The 23,121-nt window shown below is 40.7% G+C and overlaps 1 protein-coding gene and 1 long non-coding RNA gene across 3 annotated transcripts; one reads left to right on the top strand and one right to left on the bottom strand.

The window, feature by feature from the left end:
* The first annotated feature begins 18,153 nt into the window (after nt 1-18,153).
* Nucleotides 18,154-20,387, top strand: LOC120104384. Its single transcript, XR_005506794.1, has 2 exons — nt 18,154-19,611; nt 19,781-20,387. It is a non-coding gene; the product is annotated as an uncharacterized LOC120104384 (long non-coding RNA).
* LOC103707007 lies at nt 20,357-23,032 on the bottom strand. Of its 2 annotated transcripts, none has more exons than XM_008791330.4 (4): nt 22,817-23,032; nt 20,914-21,125; nt 20,686-20,834; nt 20,357-20,616 (listed from the first exon to the last, which is right to left on the bottom strand). In XM_008791330.4, the coding sequence occupies exons 1-4, from the start codon at nt 22,866-22,868 to the stop codon at nt 20,529-20,531; spliced, it is 501 nt and encodes a 166-aa protein (XP_008789552.1). In that variant the 5' UTR covers nt 22,869-23,032; the 3' UTR covers nt 20,357-20,528. The 2 variants fall into 2 exon arrangements, with proteins under 2 accessions (XP_008789552.1, XP_008789553.1); XM_008791331.4 differs by having other exon boundaries at nt 20,914-21,074; nt 22,817-22,990.
* Between the last annotated feature and the right edge of the window lie 89 nt (nt 23,033-23,121).

The raw sequence follows: 23,121 nt of genomic DNA, 5'->3' as shown, positions 1-23,121 counted from the left end.
TGCCAATCAATGTACCAAATGTACCAGGTTATTAGATTGTGATCGGTGACCAAATTTTGGTTACTAAATTGTTTACCAACTATTGTGACGAGCAGTCATAAACTTAGTGACAGGATTTTGGTCAATAAAAATTGATTTTGCTCAGCGCGTTTGTAACCAATTAGTGACCGTAAACTTATCACTAGGTCAGTGACGGAATTAATGACAAATGTAGTGACAAAATGTGTGACCATGTCTGTGACGACTAAATCTGTCACTAAAGGTCGTGACAGATTAGTGACCAAACTTGTGACCGCATTCTGTGACAAAATCAGTGACCAAGTTGCCTTCGTCACTAACTCCGCAACTGGATAGTGACGGAAAATACATAATTTCTTAAATATTTAATTCTTGAATTTGTAACGGCTTAGTGACGGCGGTTCTGTCACGGAGGTTAGTGACGGGAATCGCCGCCGTCACGGAGAATTTAGCGACGCGTGTTTTTGTAACGAAGTCAGTGACGGGAGCTCCGGTCACAAATTCCATATTAGTAACCGGAAACACGGTATAGTGACGGGAATCTCCGTCACTATACGCGTGTTTTCTGGTAGTGGTCCAACCATCAAATTTTATTGTTTTTCCTGCAGAAACACAACATAGCTAAAGATGTAGGGAAACTAGCAAGTGGATGTAAAATGATCTTCAATGCCCTCGCCAAAAATACAAATATTTGTACGCTATGGGATAACCTGTGCTAATTAATTAGTTTTCTATATATTATTGCTATCTAATTAATTTTTTTTTTTAACTGTTCCGATGGGAGAGAAGAAAGATTTTCTTTAACCTGCTCAACTCGAATTTCTCAAAAAATAACTAGAAGAAAATAGAAGAATTTCAAAAGCAGGATTTTAAGTCCCATTTTCTTTCATTAATTTTTAAAAATACGAGATACATAGTCTCTATTTATAATATAAGGTCCGCCCTTATATAATTTGGGTCGGATTTGTTTTCCTAAACCTGGTAAAACTCTTTTTCCTAAAATAGGCATCTTTATCAGATTTTTTTTAAAAAAAGCTAAAATCTTGAGGAGGTAGATCTCGACTTTTACATCAACTCTATCTTCTGTTGCTTCGCCTGATTATTCTCAGATAGAGAGCTGCGGCGAGTCAAAGACTTACCTGAAAAGAAATTTTTAGTATGACTGGCCCGTTTTTGGAGCTTGGATGATGGAATTTTGGCTCGATTCAACCTCATAAGCTCAAAGTTGTAGATCTCGAAAAAATATCCAATTTCAAAGAAAAGATCATCTCAATCAGGCATCGTATGACTAAATTATAGCCTCCTAAAGTTTGGTTTGCAATTCAGCTTTCCGATGTAGTGAATCTCGCTTCTAAACCCTATCCAGCCTTGCTCGTAGTGGCTAAAGTGTTGAACAACGTGTCTAGTGATCCTTCTAAATATCCATAGTGGTCAAAGTGGTCCACATCGAGTTTGCTCTTGGATACTCGTAGTGGCCAAAGTGATCCATATCAAGTTTGGTGATCCTCTTGAATACTCGTAGTGGCTAAAATGATCCATATCCAAGTTTGGTGATACTCCTGAATACTTATAGTGGCCAAAGTGATCCATATCGAGTCTGGTGATTCTCCTAAATTACAAACAAATCTTACATATCTTTCTCTCTCTCTTATGTTAAGCTTTGTTGATATACTATATCTTTCTTTCATTTATTCAATCGGGCAAAGCAGAATATGAAAGATATGACCCACCCAGGTTATGATTTTCGATGCGGCGATGTTACAAACCTTTAAATTAAACCAAAAAGTCACCGACAAAATTATAGTATTATAGTCTCTTTATTAAATTAATGATCACTCATAGATTATTCCTTTTTCCAATTTTTTAATGTGTTTAGATGAAAAAGAGAATTGAGGCTTCGGAGTCTAACTTACGGCAATTTCTACTCGAGTCACAAGCCCTTGATGAAATGTGTTGACATCAATACATCAGAACCTAATTCTGCACCAATAGCATGATATTTGGAACATCAAAATCGTTCAAATGAATTATTAAGCTTCAGCTAAGTGCACAGAAAAGACCATGGTAGCAGTAAATTTGTCAGGGCATAATAATTTCTACTAAGCAAATCATGACTAATACCATAAGCTCCCATCTGTAATGCATATCCATCATTCTTGGTTTAAATTTTGGCTGGAAAGAAGACAAAGATACCGTCCAAAATAGAAATTTAATTATTAAATTATACAACTTATCTACAATAAAAATAAATTTTATTTTTTGTAAAAATAAAAAAGTAGATAGCAATCACAGCCATCCATGCTTCCCTTTGTGCGCATTATTGGTTAAATTGATAAGTAGCAAAAGATAATAGATTGCCTAAAGTCTGTATAGACCTTACAGACTAGGTCAATACATCCATCCAAAGATTGTGTCAATATAGACTTAAGAATTCATCCCTAATACGTGCTTCTTGAACTATGTACTTCACCAAGCTGTAAAACAATTAACGAGGATGCTCTAAGGGTCAAGAAAACGATCTATAATTTTAACGAGCCCGGCCGCACCAAGCATGATTATGTGCACATAATCACGCGCTAAGACTAGAAGATACTTGTAGTGGCTAAAATGATCCATATCGAGTTTCATAATCCTCTTGGATACTCGTAGTGGCTAAAATAATCCATATCGAGTTTAGTGATACTCCTGAATACTCGTAGTAACTAAAGTGGTTCATATCGAGTCTAGTGATCGTCCTATATCACAAACAAATCTTACATATATTTCTCTCTCTCTCTCATGTTAAGCTTTGTTGATATACTATATCTTTCTTTCAGTTATTCAATTAGGCAAAGCGGAATGTGAAAGGTATGACCCACCCTGGTTTTGATTTTCGATGCGGCGATGTTACAAACCTTTAAATTAAACCAAAAAGTCACCGACAAAATATATAGTATTATAGTCTCTTTATTAAATTAATGATCCCTTATAGATTATTCCTTTTTCCAATTTTTTAATGTGTTTAAATGAACAAGAGAGTTGAGTGTCGGGGTCAGGGCACAATAATTTCTACCAAGCAAAAAAAAAATAATTTCTACTAAGCATATCATGACCAATACCACAAGCTCCCATCTGTAACACATATACATCGTTCTTGGTTTAAATTTTGCTCTCTGCTAGAAAGAAGAGAAAGATATCATCCAAAGTAGAAGTTTAATTATTAAATTATACAATTTATCTATAATAAAAATAAAAAGTAGATAGCAATCACATCCATTGTATAGACCTTACATACTAGGTCAATATATCCATCCAAAGACTGTCTTAATGTAGACTTAAGAATTCATCCCTAATGCGTGCTTCTTGAACTATGTACTTCACCAAGCTGTAAAACAATTAACGAGGCTGCTCTAAGAGGCAAGAAAACAATCTATAATTTTATCGAGCCCGGCATCACCAAGCATGATTATGTGCACATAATCACGTGCTAAGACTAGAAGATAAGACATGCGCATGTGCTCTTATGAATCAAAAATTAAAGGTTATGCACCATAGCAAGCTCATTTCCATGTGCATGGACATGCGTGCACATGCATCCCCTCTCCTTATACAATGCACTGCACTTATACACCGGCATGGACAAAACAAAACGAAAAAAAAAACAATACCAAACCATTCATGGCTATCAAAGATCAGATGGATTCTCATAAAACAAGGGGCGGAGGAGGTGGAAGCTAGAAACAAGTATATATTAGAGAACCAGCACATACTTTTGGATATAAAATTTTTGATTCTCTTATCCATTAGTCCATGAAGCTGCCAAATCTTATAGGCTAATGCTTCCTTTCAAAAAATCATATCAAGACAAACAAGGTGCAAAGATAATAATAGTCAAAAAAAAAGCCACCCAGATTTGGAGAATAGTGCCCATTAGCGATTGATTGATAGTACTAGGTTGTTGCCCATGATAACAACAAGGTGGTTTTACATCAAAGTAAGAGATATAGGGACATGGCCTTTTAACTTTTTTTTTTTTAAAGATTATTCTCCCATCCTTCGCATAACACTGCTTGCTCGTATCCTGTCCAAGTGAAGTGCGTCAAAAGACATGGTATACTAACATATTAGGGCGCACCGTAATGCGAGATGACACCTTAGACTTGTAGGTAGTTGGTCAACTTTTGATATGTTTGGTGGTCGGTGTTGCACCGCACGGCCACCAAAAAATTTGATCGGCTAGGATTAAGAAGAATGGATGGTGGATGTCGTCCGGATGACGATCTAGTGATTTGAGAAATAGGAGAAGGTTGTGTAGGATAAGTGTACGTGGAGGGCATTTATAAGCAAATGTTTCATGATAACATGACAAGTTTGGACTTGTAATTATAATGTCCACCGGGTAAAGGCTTCAAAGATTCGTGACTAGTGGTAGACTAGCTCAACTAATTTTTCTACAAGTCTTCATGTCTCTTGAGTTTAAGGGCATATTTTGTGTTGCCCTCAAAAAAGAACCTTTTCTCTCCTCAGCCATGGCATGTATATTTCTAGATTTTCACAGTTTTAGTTTGTATATTCATAATGATACCATGCTGATACCCCGTAGGTTGAGGAGCAAAAGAAGGATGTATATACAAAATATATAGCTGGATGTGTATTCCTTCATTAGTTGATACTTAAGGGGGTTACTGGGAATGAAAGAACAAAATTGATTTATGAAGGTTTACTTAGGGAGATCTTTCATATCTTTCGAGATCCACTCATAATATGGGGTTAGATTTTTCATGATTCCTTTCCACATCTTGCCAATTTTTGGTTATTGAGATTCACGGATAATTCAAATTACTATTTCGCTATATGTCATCCATGAGTATTTAGCCGATTCAGATTTAGATGCTCAAATTCTTGTCTTATTTAATTTTACGTCAACTTAATGAGCTAATTATGTGTCATTGCTAAATTGGGACTTATCCTAATGGTCGCATCTCTCTACTTAGCAACCAGAGTCAAAAGTTATGAGGTTCATGTGTCTCATACGATGCATCACCAAATATTTGAACTTTTACGATTATAACAAAAATAGGTCTTCTTCCCTTTCTTTAAAAGAGAATATCATGTACTCTTGCTCAAAGCTTGTGTTTCACAGCATAGTATAAATATTTTTGGAGGGGTGCTAACCAAATGCAGTTAGTAAAGTTATTAGTGATTGGATATCACTGAGCTAAGTTGGGGTCTCTCCTTAAATCTAATTTTGGTAAGATGTCTTCCCATCTTAGTTCAAAAGGGGTGGGTGGGCGGGTCCCATCTTAGTTCAAAAGGTGTGTGGGTGCGCGCGCGGGCGCTTTTCCCATCTTAGTTCAAAGGGTGGGTTGGTGGTGTTTTTTTTAATGTCCATCCAATAAATCTCATGGGTTCCCTTTGCCTGCCCACTCAAACTGTCCTTGGTCACATCCATGATGATGAGCATAACCTTTACAGGAGTCTTACTATGATTGGATGAGCTAACAATATATCTGGAGGGTTTCTTCGAGGCCATCGTATGGTTGTCTCCGTTGTGTGAGGCATCATCATCTTTGCTCCTTCCGTTCCATATGTCCAATGTTGTAGTTGAAATGATAGGTAAAAATGATGATGCTCATGGCATGTGCATTGCAAAATTAATCAACAAGAAAAAAAGTCATGGACTCTTTTTAGCCAATGAACACAAAGAATAAAAATATAAAGTACATGCCAATTTTTCTAAGAAATAATATACAATACAATCCACCCCCTTCTTTTCAAGGTAGGGTTCTCGGCATCTCGCCTCTTAGTAGGGGGGTCAATTCTAGGAGCTGTTTCTCGATTTTTTGCTTCTAAAGTTCTACAAGCCTACTCCGTCAGCCTATCTAGATTAAGAACTACCTGGAGTGTAGTGGATAAGGATAGGATGGCTCTAGGGTCGCAATTTATTTCGTCCTATCGGCCATCCGACCTGCTCTGATCATAATGGGACGGGTTTTACTCGATTCACTTAGAGTCGGTGGCAAATACGAGTTTTGATTCTCAAACCCATAGCAGATTTAGGATGGATGCCAATAATGTTAAAATTCATTCGAAATCCAACCCGCATATATAACTATGCACAAATTTTCTTCCCACCCTTTGCCTTAGTCGCGACACTCATAAAAAAGATTAAACATGTCAAAGGTTACATCATATGATACTTAGTTGTCCATCTTTTAGTTGATTATTTTGCTTAGTTTAAGAGACATTTGATTTCCTAGAATATACCTTTTTCGCCTGTTGTATTTCTATCAATGTTGAAATTTCAATTTATCAGATTCTACGCCTTCAACTCTTAATTTCTTTAATGTTATATGAAGTACTAAAGTTTAATTTTATATTCTTTTTTATTTATTCAATCCATATATAAAAAAATTAATTTTTATAGTTTTATCAAACCCGACTCATCTAATTAATCCGCCCCATCTAACTCCACCCATTTTGCCCTGTTCCAAAATAGGTGTACGATGGGTATGGATACATAGTTTCTAATCTTGGGATAGGTTCGGATAATTGCCATCCTACTCGATATATTGCCATCCTTAGGTGGCTTTGACCTCCCCAATTTAGAGAGAGAGGATAAGAAAAAGGAGGAGGTAAGATTCTTAGCTACAAGTTTCACTAGCTTTTCTTCAAGAATTAGCATCCACTAATTCTTTGGGTGGTTATAGATGAGCACACTATAGAAAAATAGAAAAAAGCCGACTCTTGGTTGCCGATGCTAGGGGATCAGATCCACAAGGTGGTAACAAAGGAAATAGCTTTAAGGATTAGTTTGTTCTGGATTGGATGTCGTCAAGGGGACCACCATGTGTTTTTTTGCTACTTACTTGTTTTGCATGAAAACTTGCACCTTACTAATTTGCATTCTACTGTATATTCGTAAATAAAATTTTATAGTTCTCTCATCTTTCCGCATTGTTTTTCCATCTTCTCCCCTGGGCGGTGAAGAGGCACATGCTTCGAGTCCAACCCTTGTTTTAACTTTTTATAGGTATCATTGAGGTAGGGAAGACTTTGACCAGTACACTTGAGTCCTTGTAATTTAATATAGGTCGGCGATCAGATCCCCACTTCCGTTCTAGCTTTTTAAGTAATAGTTCGTGCAGTATGTATGTACTCTCTTGGACTTTGTAAAGAATGTTTATAGAGGTTTGATGTTAATTTTATGCTCTGCACCGTGTGCATCACATGGCTATGCACCAAGCCGATCACCTCATCTTCTTATTTTGCTGATTGATGCACTGAAAGTAGATGAGATGATTGGTGTGGTGTATAATTTGCTCAAGTAGGTGCACTACTGCAGTCACAAAGAGGACCGTTGGCTGCAAGAGACCTAGTTTGATATATATGCAATCCATATATTAACTTGTTTGGGACTGGAGTGCTATCTAGTACTGTGGAGCAGTTCTACTGTCTCCTTTAAATGTGGTTGAACTTAATGAAACAAAAATATTGGCATGCTTAGGCCAGGCCAAATTCTCTATTTCAGGGGGGTTCAAGTATGAATGTAAAAAGTAGTTGCACCTCCTTGATCTAGCTGGTGAGTCTCATAATATTTGCCAACATCATCTCTAAGGGAGACATTAATCAAGCTCCTCCATTACAGTTGAGCCGTTCAACTTCTCAGCCGATGGCAAATGAAGGCTTGCAGTACGGTGCCGTGATCACATCCATGAAGGCGAGATTCTTCATAACCACTGGAGTTTCTGCGTAGGAGATTTTTTGTTTGTCCATGCAGAAATCAAAAGATTGCACTGAAAAATTTTACGGAGGTCCAAGTGAAGAGCAGGTTAAACCTTGGAAGTATAGTTTGACAATACCAGCTTTGCGTTTTCTCTCTCTCTCTCTCTCTCTCTCTTTGGAGAAGGAAAGAGGGAGAGAATTAGCTTGGCAGTTCATGACTTATCAAGAGATTGATGTTTCGCATATGGTTCCTTAGGTATCTCCAGGCATGGGACAAGCAAGCTTATTACTTAAGTTGTTGATAAGATTGTTAGTGCTCGAATGGATTTTTTAATCCATGACGAATATGCCAAGATCTAATATCCAAAGAATCAGTTCTGCACTCCATGTTTAATTAACTTCAATATGGACAATTTTCCCTGCAATGAGTTTGACTGGCAATGCCATTGGCGCTTTGTTATCTCTAGTCAAGCAAAGCATTATCCCTTTCCCACACAGAGAGAGAAAAAAAACTCAGGACAGTTGGGTTGGTGTCTTCTTGTGTGAAGCAAGAAATGGAAGCCCCATTGGGAGACGAGAGGCACCTTCTCTACTGAAAATGGAGTCCCGGAGCAGCTATTGGGGGAGCATTTGCTTAGGAGTCGGGATTCTTCCTTTTTTTTTTTGGGTGGAATTAAGGTAGGAACGGGTAACGGTCTTCACCTGTCTTCTTTGACTGTAGCTATAATTGGAAGATTGGATTTCTCTTGGGTTTTTTTTTTATATATAATACATATAAATCATACAACTTCAGTATAAATATATCCACGTAAGTCAGAAAATATAATAAGACAAATTCTAGTGCGAGTACATCCACGTAAGTTAGAGAATACAATAAGATGGAAAGAAAAGGGGTAGCCTCAAGTCTATCCTATAAACTATCAGAATGCTGAGCTACATAGGAGATAACCCGGTCAGTCGTCTTGTTCGCCTCCTAATACACATGATTGATTAAGATCATTTTTTTCCGGATGTTCTGCAACAGCAGATGCTCGCCATTTGCTCTCATCGGTTTCGAAATCTTGTTCAATAATGGATTAGAAAGGATTTTGATTTAAACTTTTTGCTCATTAGCATTTGGTAACTTGTCATGTACCGCATCATGCTACGCCTGAAAGAGCAAGTCTTAGTTTTCCTTACATGATGACAATCTCAAATAATCACTTTTATACTATTTTAATGGCTTTATTACTATAATAATCTTGTTATTTTACAAACATCAGATCACCATCTGACACCAAGAAAATATCAAAATTTATTGTTGGTTCCCTTTTTCAATAATGTTCAAGTATATATGCATCTATAATTTGGTTAACTATTAGATGACAATGCTATTGCTGTGCAAGTTATTATATGCTATTATAACAGCTACTAATAACTACAATGACAGAATGACGATATAACAAAATCATTTTATACTAGCTAGATTTTTCAGAAAACTATTAGCCTACGATAACATTTTATGAAAGCAAAAATATTGATGGAAATGTGCTATATACTAAAATAGCACACATCTTTTAACTGAAAAATTACCATGATGTTTGGAAGATACAAAATAAAGTATTTTATATTTAGGTTTTTTTGTATATATACCTTTCTAAATATTAAAATTTACATAAATACTCTTCTAAAATTGATATTTGCATATATATCCTCATTAAACACTTGTTTTGTATATATACCTTTCTTTTTCTTTTTTTTTTCTTTTTTTTTTTTTTTGCGTATCTGCCCATGCCATCTAATGCCATTAAGAATTTAGCAATTTAGATTTGAAATAATGAAAATACCTTTAGCAGGTAAACATGCAAAAAAAAAGTTTATAAGGGTATTTATGCAAATAGCAATTTTAGAGAGTATTCATACAATTTCATATATTTAGAAGGGTATACAGGCAAAAAAAAAAATCTTAAATATTTGCATAGATACCCTTCTAAATATTAGAATTTACATAAATTTCCTTCAAATTGATAAATATTAGATATAGTAGTTATTATAAATGAAGAAGAATAAAATAGAATAATTTCATGATTAGTGAAAGAACTTCCATAAATCTTTTTGTTATCTAATTATCGAATCAATCTTTTCTTAAGCACTATTTTTATAGAAAACATTAAGGAGCAGGCATTAGACAAATCCGAGTGTTAAAACAGATTGAAATAAAAAAAATAAAATTAGAAGTTTTTGCATGTAAACCCTTCTAAATATATAAAATTGCATGAATATCCTCTCGAAGTATTATTTGCATATATACCCTTATAAATATTTTTTTTATATATCTATCCATTAAGGATATTTCAGTTATTTTTAATTTTAAACCGTTAATTTCTTGATGGCGTTGGATGGTGTGGGTATATATGCAAGAAAAAAGTAAAATAAAAAGTATATATGGAAAACAAGTATTTTATAAGAATATATTTGTAAATATCAATTTTAGAAAGGTATTTATGTAAATTTTAATATTTAGAAAGATATGTATAAATTTTTTTTTGTATTTTATCTACGACTTAATGAAATAATTGTCTTCCTGCCTTACAAAAGATCTACAGTTGTTCACTGGGGGGAAGGAGAAACTACAGCTGCAAGGAAAGGAAGGAGAAACTACAGCTGCAAGGAAACAAGAAGCGTGCGTGGACCCATCGTAAGATGGGGGCTGAAATATCACCACCCAGATCTGCGGCTCAATTTATAAATACCCCTGAACTTCTCCCTCTCGCTATCCCCCTATGATCTATCCATCCTCCTCTCTCTCTCTCTCTCTCTCACTGTCTCTCTGTCTCCCCATGCTCTCTCCTTCCAGCCACTCAGCTGCCTTTTCTGGCCATCCTTGATTAGATGACCATGGCTTTTTAGGTGGAGACATGTCAGATCTCGGGCGGAAAGTGAGGATCCAGCCGGTTCTTGGCCGGAATCAGGCAGCCTTCTTCTCTTATATTTCGCTCTAGTCGTTTGTTATCCTTCTTCTTTTACTCCCTGTATGATCCCTATTATTATTTTGAAACGTATCTATCTGTTCCTAGTCCTCGGTCTCTCCAGAAGAGGTGAGGGGAGAAAATAATAACTTCAGGACTTGGATCTCCTTGTTCCTTGGATTTCGGTGGCGGCGGCACCATGCAAGCTAGAATCCGGACTTTTGTGGAGGTTACTGCACGACTGGACTGGATTCTTGTGTTCATTAGTTGTGCATAGAATAGATGGAATAGATCTCATTTTTACCTTCTTGTTGCTGCCATCTCTTCTTTTGGACCAATATCCAGACATAGACTTTGGCTTTTATTGACTTTTATTCTCCATCTCATTTGGATGCAACGCTACTGCATGGGTTTGGACGGAAACAGTCGGTGTTTGCGGGTGTAGCATCATCAAGATTCACATGGGCTGGGCGATCCGAGATCGTGACATGGTCCCAAATGGGAATCCTGATGATGCTGCATCAGCAATAAGCGACTATATATGCGATCTGGAAGAAGATGCTGCCTCCACTGCCATTCTTTACCCACTCCACCGAGGTTGGATTTCTTTATGTCCTTCTTGTCATATAATTATTGGGACTGTTTGTTTGTCTATAGGAGTACTTATTCCTTCTTGTTTTTAACTTCCTACCTTACTGCCGGAGTATAAAGAGAATAACCTGATTTTTTGCTTTGGAAGAGAATAACCTGATTGATGGAGTATTTAGAATGGGTATTTGAGGCTTGAGATGCTATGCCCTCAGCAAAGTAGATTAATTGCTAATCCTGCAAGATAAATTCCAGGTTCTCACTATTCCCTTGAGCTGATTTGTGTTATATATTTTTTCCTATTTTCGGTAGAGATTCAAATGCGTTGTCTATGAGAATCACAATATGATTCCATCGTTTTAGTCCACGAGTGGAGGATGGATTTTATATAAACCTTGCCTATAATTTTATGCTTGATCTTTCTATGAATAAGTTGTGCTTATTTGGTGCCAAAGTTTTGATTCTTTAGGTTGGTTGCTAGCTTCTTCTTCATTTGTGGCCCTTTGGATGTTAGCTTTTAGGGAATCAAGGAGAGAATATCATGGAGGAAGGGTGATGCTACATGAGGCAAGGGCACACTCCCAGTGAGTATCCATCCACTACTGCAGGTAATATAGCTGATCCAGTATCACCACAGTTTGGTTTCATCTCTTGGTGGCCTTGAATTTTTATTGAAATATATGTTGCATCAAGGGAAATTTTATTGAAGGAAACAAGAAGGGCCAGAGACCTGTTATGCCTAATTTGTTAGATGCTGGCATTCGGCTCCGGGAACTTTTTTTCAGTGAACTTCTTGAGGTTAATTTTTCACAATGATTGAGTTAATTAATCCTGCAGATGGATTATTGGGCTCTGCAGCTTTGGCGTATGAACCCCATCAAGCTAAGGAACATCATAAAAGGAGAAATAGGTTTCTCTTGATCTTCCCATTGTGCATTTCTTTTTGATAAAAGGGGAGGAATAACCCACCTAAGCTTTTTGTCTAAGAGAATGAGAGCTTGCAAAGCATTTAATTTTCCTGCTAAGAATGATTCCATGCCCTTCTTGCTTTGTAGATCAAGCATACTACATTATTGCAATGATAATCCCACAGATATATATATCACCATTGATCATACTTTTAAGCATGCATCCATTGCTAGATTGTTGAGCGTCGGACTGCAGGCTTATCGAGCTGTTATCGACTGTCATTTCTTAATGATTGGATGATGGGTTGTCCAATCTTTAATTGCATCAAAAGAATATTTGTTTCCGGGTTTCCTTGTCTATCTGTGAAACTTCTAGTACATCTGCAAATGATAATACGGGTTATATTGGATGAATGGTCTGGTGATCCTTTTGGATATTTGTATTTCTGTAGCAGTGGACACCTTAAAAAAAGATTACTAATTTTTTTACAGAATTTGAATCAATCAGAGTGACAGATTCCAACTTATATCTAAGATTTAAGTTATGGGGGGAAAAAAAAGAACTTGAATGTGTTCAAGAGATCAATATAACGGAACAACAAATAAGTATTCCAATCCGTTGCATGTATATGCATGGTTGTATAGCTACAAGTTTTGCGGGCATATAAGTTGCATTCAAGAATGCAATATTTCATCCTCTTGAATATGTGTGAATTCCCATTGACAAGTTTCGAGTATATCGGCCGCTATTTCTTCTACTTCTTTTCTAGCTGTACTATTTCATCCTCTCTTTTCATTGTTTGTTCTTTTTTCAGAAAAACAAAAAGAAAAATGTAGTCAGACAAGGTGCAGGAAAATCATTTTTGAGCCTTCTGAAAGAGCTTATCAGTGGAAGAAAAGACTTGAGACATGGAAATGCCCTTAGAATGAAAGCAACAAAGAAAAAGAAGGGCAAGGCAGGGTTTACCATTAATTAGTTAACACTTATCCATGACACATGCACATGCACCCAGCATAAGGTATATCCATTTTGCTAATACTTGTATGTAAGGTGGAGGGACCCCTCAGGACATCTTACAGAGAGGTGTCTGTAAAGTGAATTCCACCCCTCTTCTTCACGTATAAATTGACTCTGAATATATACAATGGAAGCATGCACACTCGGCCTCTGGAACATTTTTTTGTGTGTTTAAAATGCTTTATACATTCTAACACATCATATTATGTATGTTAGAAATTATAGTAACTCAATTTCTCAAAAAACAAAAAGAGAGACATAACAGTAACTCAAACATACACATATACCTTTGTAACTGTTCACTTAGTGCATAACATATGCTCCTCTCTCTCTCTCTCACTCACACACACACACACACACACACATGCACCGGACTGGAATTAGTTTGGTCTTCATATAAGTTCAGATGCTTACTTTTTAGGACTTCATGAATTGCACTTAGTTCTGCAAAGTGATGTTCTCCTTTAAGGCACTGCAAGTAGTTTTAAGAAGAGTGTCCTTAGAGGACCGGTACTTTTGATGCAGACTGACATTTACACAAAAAAAAAAACCTGCATGCCTGCAATGCTACTTTGTTCTCTTTGATATTTCTTTCCATTGCACACCTAAAGCTCTCAACTGGTCGGTCCTAATAGGATTATACTTGACATTGCTGACTTCTTTAGTCAATGAGCTCTCCCTAGAATATTTTGATCGAGGATTTGACAAGATTTTTTGTTGCTGGAAATTGGACCCGGGGGCTACCACGAAGCCAGGACAGGGGGAGGAGGAGCTCCGCTACCGGAAGGGCGGACGGTGGCGCGCCGGCCGGTGACGTCCTCCTGGAGGGGTGTAAGTCCTGCAAAAAGCCGGTGGTCGGGCTCCCCGGCGCCGGCCCTCCGATGCTTAAGTCAGAGGGGGCCAATATGTGGAGAGAGCAGGGGAGAGAGTATGTGGAGAAAACAGCAAGAACATTTGGATAAGATAAAGAAGACGAAGAGGATGATGTCCTCCCTTGTGTCTGTGTTTTCCGGCGGGTTCAGTCCCGGGGATCTGTTTCCATTTTTTTGTTGTCCTCTTCCCCTTGGTTCTCCCAGGTTCCCTTTTATAGGAGGGAATTACGTTACCTGGGAGGTAACCGGGGGATTTGTCCCTGTCTGTGATAATTGGGCACGATTTGGCCCATTTATGGCATAGTGGAGAACGGGGCCGAATCAGACCGGAACCAGGGAGTTGTCACGGTCGATCGGACCTGTTGGAGTGGTTGAACCGCCGGCCGTAGCGGGCCTGGGGTCTGTGGATGGTAAGTGCATTTATTACCGAATGAACCGGCGGCCAGGTAGAGCCATACGCTCTGATGGTTCAGTGATCCGGAGATCGTCTTGGGCCGTGTTCATTAAATGCCTGAGTGCATCGGAGACTTGAGGGAGTCTCATGCATTAATGGCAGGTCGTGCCGAACGCCTGCGGAGATCTTATGTCTTGATGGCTTGGAGATAGTGGCAAGTCGCAAGCCGTAAGAGTTGTCAAGTCCCTTAGAGGGTTAGGTGGAAATTGGATATTTGGCTAAGGCATGGTCTCGGCCTGCTGTGCTCGGCCTTCTGGTCTCGGCCTTCTGGTCTCGGCTCTCTGGTCTCGGCCTTCTGGTCTCGGCTCTCTGGTCTCGGCCTTCTGGTCTCGGCCTTCTGGTCTCGGCTCTCTGGTCTCGGCCTTCTGGTCTCGGCTCTCTGGTCTCGGCCTTCTGGTCTCGGCTCTCTGGTCTCGGCTCTCTGGTCTATGAGCTCGAGAGCGGAAGAGCCCGATCACTTAGGATGAGCTCGAGAGCGGAAGAGCCCGATCACTTAGGATGAGCTCGAGCTTGCTGATGGATTTGGGTGCTATAATTACATTTGTGGGGTGGTCCATTTTTCCACCAACACTACCCCCCGACTTCCGAGTCCGAGCTGCTTTTTGGCTCGGGCGAAGGAAGTAGTTCAGTCATCGATCGTCCTGGTGCTGTGAGCGTTCTTACACCAAGGCGACTGAAGACGCTTTTTCTGCTCGGAGTCCGTTCTTTGGGGACGTCGGCAGAGAAGAATCCAAGTAAAGATAAATGAGAATGTAAAGACATTAAATGAATGGGTACCTTGTACCGTGTGCGTCCTTGCGCCGAGGTGACTGAAGACGCTTCTCTGCTCGGACTCCGTTCTTTGGGGGACGTCGGCAGAGAAAAGTCTAAGAATAAAATAATGTAAAGACATTAAATGAATGGGTACCTTGTACCGTGTGCGTCCTTACGCCGAAGCGACTGAAGACGCTTCTCTGCTCGGACTCCGTTCTTTGGGGACGTCGGCAGAGAAATCCAAAAATAGAAGAGCGGGCTGAGCTCGTTGGCTGAAGACGATGGAGCACGAGCCGAGCTCGTCCGGTCAGAGAGGACCGCTAACTCATAGCCGATGGAGCACGAGCCGAGCTCGTCCGGTCAGAGAGGACCGCTAACTCATATTCGGGGAGCACGAGCCGAGCTCGACGGTGGAAGCCGATGGAGCACGAGCCGAGCTCGTCCGGTCAGAGAGGACCGCTAACTCATATTCGGGGAGCACGAGCCGAGCTCGACGGTGGAAGCCGATGGAGCACGAGCCGAGCTCGTCCGGTCAGAGAGGACCGCTAACTCATAGCCGATGGAGCACGAGCCGAGCTCGTCCGGTCAGAGAGGACCGCTAACTCATAGCCGATGGAGCACGAGCCGAGCTCGTCCGGTCAGAGAGGACCGCTAACTCATATCCCGACGTCTCGGGCGTCCCTATAGCCGGGGCATCCCGACGTCTCGGGCCATCCCGACGAATCGGGGCATCCCGCTGTGGCAGGGCATCCTGACCGTGGTCAGGGTAGGAGAACGAGCCGAGCTCGTTGGCTAACCTGAAAATAGATAAAATATTGAATTTATTTGAAGCCAAAGTGGCGTCCTGTACCTTTTGGAGATATTTTAATAACTCTCGAGCTTCGAGGTCCCTCAGGACTTGGTTCGGCACCGGCCTTCTTTGGCTTGATTTTTTAGGTGTTTTGCGCTCGGGTTTCTGAGCTCGGTCTGCATGAGCTCGACGGGGGCTTCAGTGATGGCGACGCTCTGAAAGGGGAGCAATGTCGCGGGCGCCGTCCCAAGGACTTACGCCCGTAAGGAGGGAGTACATGCTGGTTTCTTGCTTGCTGCCGGAAGACAGAAGACTTGGAAGGATAATGGGATTTAATGGGGCTGTACCCTTTGTCACAGAGGCTTACAATCCCATTTTAAAGCTCCATAACTTTCCTTCTCCAAACCTCAGCTTTTATTTCTCTTTCCCCCCAACTCGTTGACGTGAGACTTGGACTACTACTTCTCACTGGTTGCCCCCACATACGTCGTTGCAGCGGGAGCCATGCCTGATTCGAGATGGCTCGGGAGTCAGGAGAAAGTTTCTTCCTCTGCTTCACATGATTCCGTGGAGGCGGCACAGGAGGGGCCTCCACTTGTTGCAGGCTTTGGGCTGCAAATAGCTAGCGCTTGGACTTGCTGCACAAGCGCATCGAAGTGCTCGAGTTGGACTTGTGGAACTTGATCTACCGGAGATCTTGATGGTGAATTTTGGGCTGAGCGTTTGGGACTTGGAGCATGATACTCGAAGGGGAAACCCGCTTGTAGGGGGCTCCGGTTGAACTGGAGCCGGAGGAGGCGGTGCCGTTGGGATGCCCCTGGGTTGCAGGCTTTGGACAGCGGTAGCCAAGGCCTGCACCTGTTGTACCAGGGCATCGAACTGCTCCGGCCGAACTTGATGAACTGACTCGGTCGGAGGTGATGAGTTTCGGACGGAACGCTCCGGGCTAGGTGGAGGACGTTGAGAGGCATTGGAAGCCCCTTTGCTTCTTAGCTTCATGGCAGCGAACTCGGTCCCTTCCTCTAGCGCCAACTGTTGCTGGAAATTGGACCCGGGGGCTACCACGAAGCCAGGACAGGGGGAGGAGGAGCTCCGCTACCGGAAGGGCGGACGGCGGCGCGCCGGCCGGTGACGTCCTCCTGGAGGGGTGTAAGTCCTGCAAAAAGCCGGTGGCCGGGCTCCCCGGCGCCGGCCCTCCGATGCTTAAGTCAAAGGGGGCCAATATGTGGAGAGAGTATGTGGAGAAAACAGCAAGAACATTTGGATAAGATAAAGAAGACGAAGAGGATGATGTCCTCCCTTGTGTCTGTGTTTCCCGGCGGGTTCAGTCCCGGGGATCTGTTTCCATTTTTTTGTTGTCCTCTTCCCCTTGGTTCTCCCAGGTTCCCTTTTATAGGAGGGGATTACGTTACCTGGGAGGTAACCGGGGGATTTGTCCCTGTCTGTGATAATTGGGCACGATTTGGCCCATTTATGGCATAGTGGAGAACGGGGCCGAATCAGACCGGAACCAGGGAGTTGTCACGGTCGATCGGACCTGTTGAAGTGGTTGAACCGCCGGCCGTAGCGGGCCTGGGGTCTGTGGATGGTAAGTGCATTTATTACCGAATGAACCGACGGTCAGGTAGAGCCATACGCTCTGATGGTTCAGTGATCCGGAGATCGTCTTGGGCCGTGTTCATTAAATGCCTGAGTGCATCGGAGACTTGAGGGAGTCTCATGCATTAATGGCAGGTCGTGCCGAACGCCTGCGGAGATCTTATGCCTTGATGGCTTGGAAATAGTGGCAGGTCGCAAGCCGTAGGAGTTGTCAAGTCCCTTAGAGGGTTAGGTGGAAATTGGATATTTGGCTAAGGCATGGGCTCGGCCTGCTGTGCTCGGCCTTCTGGTCTCGGCCTTCTAGTCTCGGCTCTCTGGTCTCGGCCTTCTGGTCTCGGCTCTCTGGTCTCGGCCTTCTGGTCTCGGCCTTCTGGTCTCGGCTCTCTGGTCTCGGCTCTCTGGTCTCGAGAGCGGAAGAGCCCGATCACTTAGGATGAGCTCGAGAGCGGAAGAGCTCGATCACTTAGGATGAGCTCGAGAGCGGAAGAGCCCGATCACTTAGGATGAGCTCGAGAGCGGAAGAGCTCCATCACTTAGGATGAGCTCGAGCTTGCTGATGGATTTGGGTGCTATAATTACATTTGTGGGGTGGTCCATTTTTCCACCAACATTTTTGAAAGAGACTTGCATTTTGTATTTACTTGGAATTTATGCTCTTAGAATCTTGCGGGTCAGATTTGACCAATATTAGCTTTTTCTAAGAAAAAAAATAAGGAAGCTCATGTTGGTATTTTCCGAACCAAAAGCCATAAAAAGAGACCTTAGAGGATAATTGATTAGAAGGAACACTTTATTACAGCTCATACCAGCTTGTCATTCATGTTACTCCCAAAGGATTGGACTTGAAAGGGCCATGGTACTGCATGCTTTCAGATCTCTTTAAATTTACCTCCTTGTCGCTGGATTATTATGAATTCAGGCTTTTGATCTCTCAAGATGATGTTTATTTTAAGCATGTTGTTATCATATACTACTATGACAAATCTTTATTTGGTTCATTAATCTTCGGAACAAAACACCCACCAACTCCAAGTTAATTTGTGAGCCAACTCGCCCGGCGACAATATGAAAATCTTTTACATACTTCTTTTGTTTGAGACCATAATCTTTCATGTCGCTCCCTTTTTCTTTTGGTTTGCTTGCGTTGCTTTGCCGTGGTTATTAGTACAAAGTAGCTACAGTGTTTAGCTTTAGTCTGTAAGCATTGCATGTGAAGGCGCAGGCCCTCGTGGGGGCTACAGGCTGCTGAACCATGTGATGTTTCCTTGAAAACTCAACAAGAGCAGCTAAGCTCATGCCCGTGTAGTAGTAAATAAAAGTAAGCTAAAGATATTTTCCACACACTTCCTTTAATCTTTTATTCTTTCCGAACCACTGCTAAGTAACCTTGTTTCACTTGTTTTTCTTTGAAATGCACATATAAATTTATCCAGAGTTCATGTCAGATACTGCATTCGCCAACAGTAATGTTTGCTACAAGTTTTCCTGCAAAAAATATGTTTGAATACATATACGTTCTTACCTCCAAAAAAAAAAAAGAAGAAGAAAGATTGCGTGTACGCCTTTTTAAGATGCAGTATAGTATAGCAAGTCCAATTAAGAGGTATTATTGATCAATATTCTAGAAAGTTATGCATTAGTTTTTTCTGCTTGGATGCAATACAATGTATATCTAGTATACATTTTTATTTTTCCTTTTATTATATTTATATGATCATATTATCTACTTATAATTGAATTACAGCCGAGTTTGTTAATGCATTTATCATTGAGAGGCATATTTAAATAAGCCTCTTGTTCATCATAGGGAGTTTATTATTATTGTTGTTATTTTTTACAAACTGAGCAATGCTAAATTCATCTCACAAACAACCATAAGAGTCAGAAATAGTGTCCGAGAATCTCTAGAGCCTGGAATGTGTCTTCCATGCTGTCGCCATCGCCATTTCCATTGGCCAGGTGATTACCCAGAATCCTCTCTTTCATATTTTATTATTCTCTTTCGTAGCCTTCTCATATCTTGTAAGAAATATGCTCAGGATAACCCAATTACTGCTTCTCCCTCTACTCCAGTCTATGCTACCTTATTTATTTTTGTTTTCTTGTTGCATGAATTCATATTGTTTAGGCTTGGCACTTGGATTTGTGATATTGCCAATTTAATATGTGCCATGGAGGAATTGCATGTTGGGTTGGAGTGAAGAACTTGGATCGTCTTCAGTTATCCACCGGCTGCTGTGGATGTGAAGGTTATGGCAGTGGATATATTCTTTCTTCTCCGACCATGTTCAGCTTGGTTTTCAGCAGGTCAGGTTGCATCTCGGAGAATATGTCGGGCTATCGGCAGCGGAGCCAGAGCGGCAACTACCAACAGCAGGCAACACTTTCCTCTTCTTCGTATAAAGGAAGTAAGAAATGGAGTTAAGAAGAGAGGAGCCAGAGTGCTTGATGATGTTCGGGTAAGGACAGTGGTTTGAGAATGAATATGGGATCTTTCAGCAACCAGATGTTAACAGGAAATAATATGAAAGTATGATTCTTTTCTTGGGCAAAATAAATTATGATGATATGTTTGCTTTCCAAGTAGTGTCAGGTTTTTGAGGAAGGAAGATATCCTTGCATGTGTAATGAAGAGGGTCTTGTTAAACTTTTACAGGAGACATAAAGCAGGACCAGCTAGAAACAATGTAACCTACATGCTGTATATCATAAATCAACAATCCATCCACTTCACATATCTTTTTGCTTGGCAAAGAAATTTTTCAAATCCATTGTAATTTGATGTTTTACAGGGCTGTCATGCATAGGATATATATGTTCACAACAAACACACGATCGAGACTATAGTACTTGGTTATAACCCAATCTGAAGAGGCTTACCAGCTTACTCTCCCAGTCCCTCCACACGTACGACAAGACCGAGCTGAAGAGCATTTCGAGCAGTAACTCCATTTCTTTGGAAGCCTGAAGAACCAAAACAGGTATGAGTTTCATAAGCATGCTGTGTGGAGGACAGTGAAAAGTCTGGCATACCCTGCAGTGTATCGAGTGGCCATGTTCTTTGCAGCCATTCTTGCCTTCTCAGCACTGTCTTCTGACAGTTTCTTAAGTACAAATCCCTCTCCATTACATTCAGCACAAATACCAGAACCAGCACAATCTTCGCAAATTTTTAAAGAGCTCTGCCTAGTTGAGAATGTAGTTAGGGAAATAACAATGCAAACAACAGGATCCATGTTACATGATGATCAGAGAACACACCACGGTGGGGTCAGAAGCTTTCTTTGTCCTTGCAAGAAGTGCCGCTGCAGCACTCACAGCAATGGCAGAAACTATCACTGATGCAGCAGTTTCAGGTAATGCAGAGGACACCAGGTGATTTTTTTGTGTCCTTCCGTGTGAATTAAAGTGAAATGGAGACCCTGTAGAAGGATTGTTGGCACCTTGTACCTTGAAATTTGAAATTATAATGGCTTCAAGGCATAAATATTATTATCAGGAACAAGTACAAATTAGTGGAAAAAATTAAATTAAGTGCAAAAGTCTGAAAGAAATTCACTATGAAAAAAAATCCATAAGAAAGATATCAAAACATAAACAAGATATATACTTTTGAAATCAAAAGTTATTCTCTTACATGTTGGACTAACTGAAGTGAGTACGGTTAAAAGAAAAGGGCCATCTTCCCTTGTACTCAATGTATCCATGATCCAAGGGCAAGACCTAGATACATTCATACAGCCACTTACCTGCAACGCCTCTATACCCACATCGTCAAACTTGTTCTATTTCTGTCATATTCAATCAAGACTGTCCTTGCTTCAATTAATTCAGCATCAATAAATCAATAATTCCTTGTATGATGGTTTTTATATACAAACCTCTTTTTTTATTATTTTCAGAAAAAGGATAAAAAATGTTCTTTGTTTAATTCTTGTGCTGCATTTGGAGTTGTTTTTATTTCGTTCTAGGATGATCCTAACTTTTTGGGCATCCGGGCATGTTTGGTTAAGAAGAGTTGGATTTTGGAATAAGAATTTAGTTGGGGGAAGTCCGATTCCCATTCCGATTCCGGAGGGGAATAAGAACACCCCAAACCCCCAAAATTCAATTCCTACTCTTTCCTAGTATGCAAATCACATTCCAATTCCGATTCTTATCCAGTCACGAATTAAATACGTCGGAGGATATGGCCATTCCGATCCTCATTCCGATCTATTCCGATTCCGATTCCAGTCGCGAACCAAAAGCACCCTAATAATATATGGTTTCCCTGCTACTGTGACAGAACATATATTACACCCATTTCCAGCCCACGAAACTTAGGTAAAACCAGATGAAAACATTAGCAAGTTCAAGCTACCTAGGCATGACCAAAGAAAAGTCAAGAAGTTGCAGCAGCTACCTTTTTTTTCTCCTCTATTGCAACTAATCCTACTCATTCTAGTCTGAGTCATGGACCATCCAATTTACAAAACATAGATATATAAAAAGTTTATCTTTCTTAATAACCTTTCTTCCATGATTCCAACTACCTTAATCTTCTAGAATAAACTTGTCCTCCTCACTCCAATCAGATCATGAAAAAAACCTGCTCTCCCATCCCATCCCCAGCACACAACTCTTGAGTTGCATCCAAGTGACTCCCTCTCTTCCTGGTCCCACTTCAATTAAGAAGCTCCATTGCTTCGCATCATTTCTCCTCAGCTTCAGCATACAGCGTCGAAAACCTCTCCGAACTATATATTATAACCCATCGGAATCTCAATACCTGCATTCCCGAGAAAGAATAATTCCAGAATAAGTCTACTTTGAGATGCCAACGGGAGGGATAGGTAACGCCCAACTCCCCTCGGTCTCGCATTATATCGATCGTATCGCATATGTCGAGAGACGGGCTTCACCAAAATCCGGCAAACTATGCGTGTTGACGTCGGAAAGGCCAACAAAGAATTGAACATGAATCAAATTCCAGAAACACAAACAAAAGAACAAAATAGAATCCAGCAACGATCTCAATTAGCATTAACGGTTCAAATTATCAGATAGAGCCAAACAAAAGAAGTACCAATAAGAATCGAGAGGAGGAAGGAGGGGCACAGAATATCGAGGCGTTATCGAGAAATTCATCTAAAAAAGTTAGTAGGAAAGATTAGCAGAGTACCCCTTTTGGGAAAGCAATTCGTTGATGGGGCTGTCGGTGGTCGGAGCACCATTTCGAGAGCAGGAAGAGAAGGGTGGGAGCGTTTAGCCGCCCACCTCTCGTTCACCGTCGAGGTGATAAGAACCGGAAGTCCGCGCAGGAAAATAGTGCTACGTGTCCCCGGAAGGGCTGTAATGGCAAAATCGACCGGGTTGGCACGACTTTTAGCGACATTTTCGGGTTATAAGTACAAAGCATTGTACCAAGAACCAGCAGGCTCTTAACGGGCCGGATCTTCTGTACGCCTCGGACTGGGTTCCTTACAA

This window comes from Phoenix dactylifera, chromosome 18 (assembly GCF_009389715.1).
Source record: "Phoenix dactylifera cultivar Barhee BC4 chromosome 18, palm_55x_up_171113_PBpolish2nd_filt_p, whole genome shotgun sequence".
In the NCBI taxonomy this organism is placed as follows: domain Eukaryota; kingdom Viridiplantae; phylum Streptophyta; class Magnoliopsida; order Arecales; family Arecaceae; genus Phoenix; species Phoenix dactylifera.
This window is presented reverse-complemented; position numbering and strand designations above follow the sequence as displayed.

Excerpts from the sequence above, each read along its gene's own strand:
- LOC103707007 (XM_008791330.4), bottom strand. The coding sequence starts at position 22,868 with ATGGTGCTCCGACCACCGACAGCCCCATCAACGAATTGCTTTCCCAAA. Across the intron at positions 20,835-20,913 it reads AAGCTTCTGACCCCACCGTG|AGCTCTTTAAAAATTTGCGA; the intron begins GTGTGTTCTCTG and ends TCAACTAGGCAG. Across the intron at positions 20,617-20,685 it reads GCCACTCGATACACTGCAGG|GCTTCCAAAGAAATGGAGTT; the intron begins GTATGCCAGACT and ends TTGGTTCTTCAG.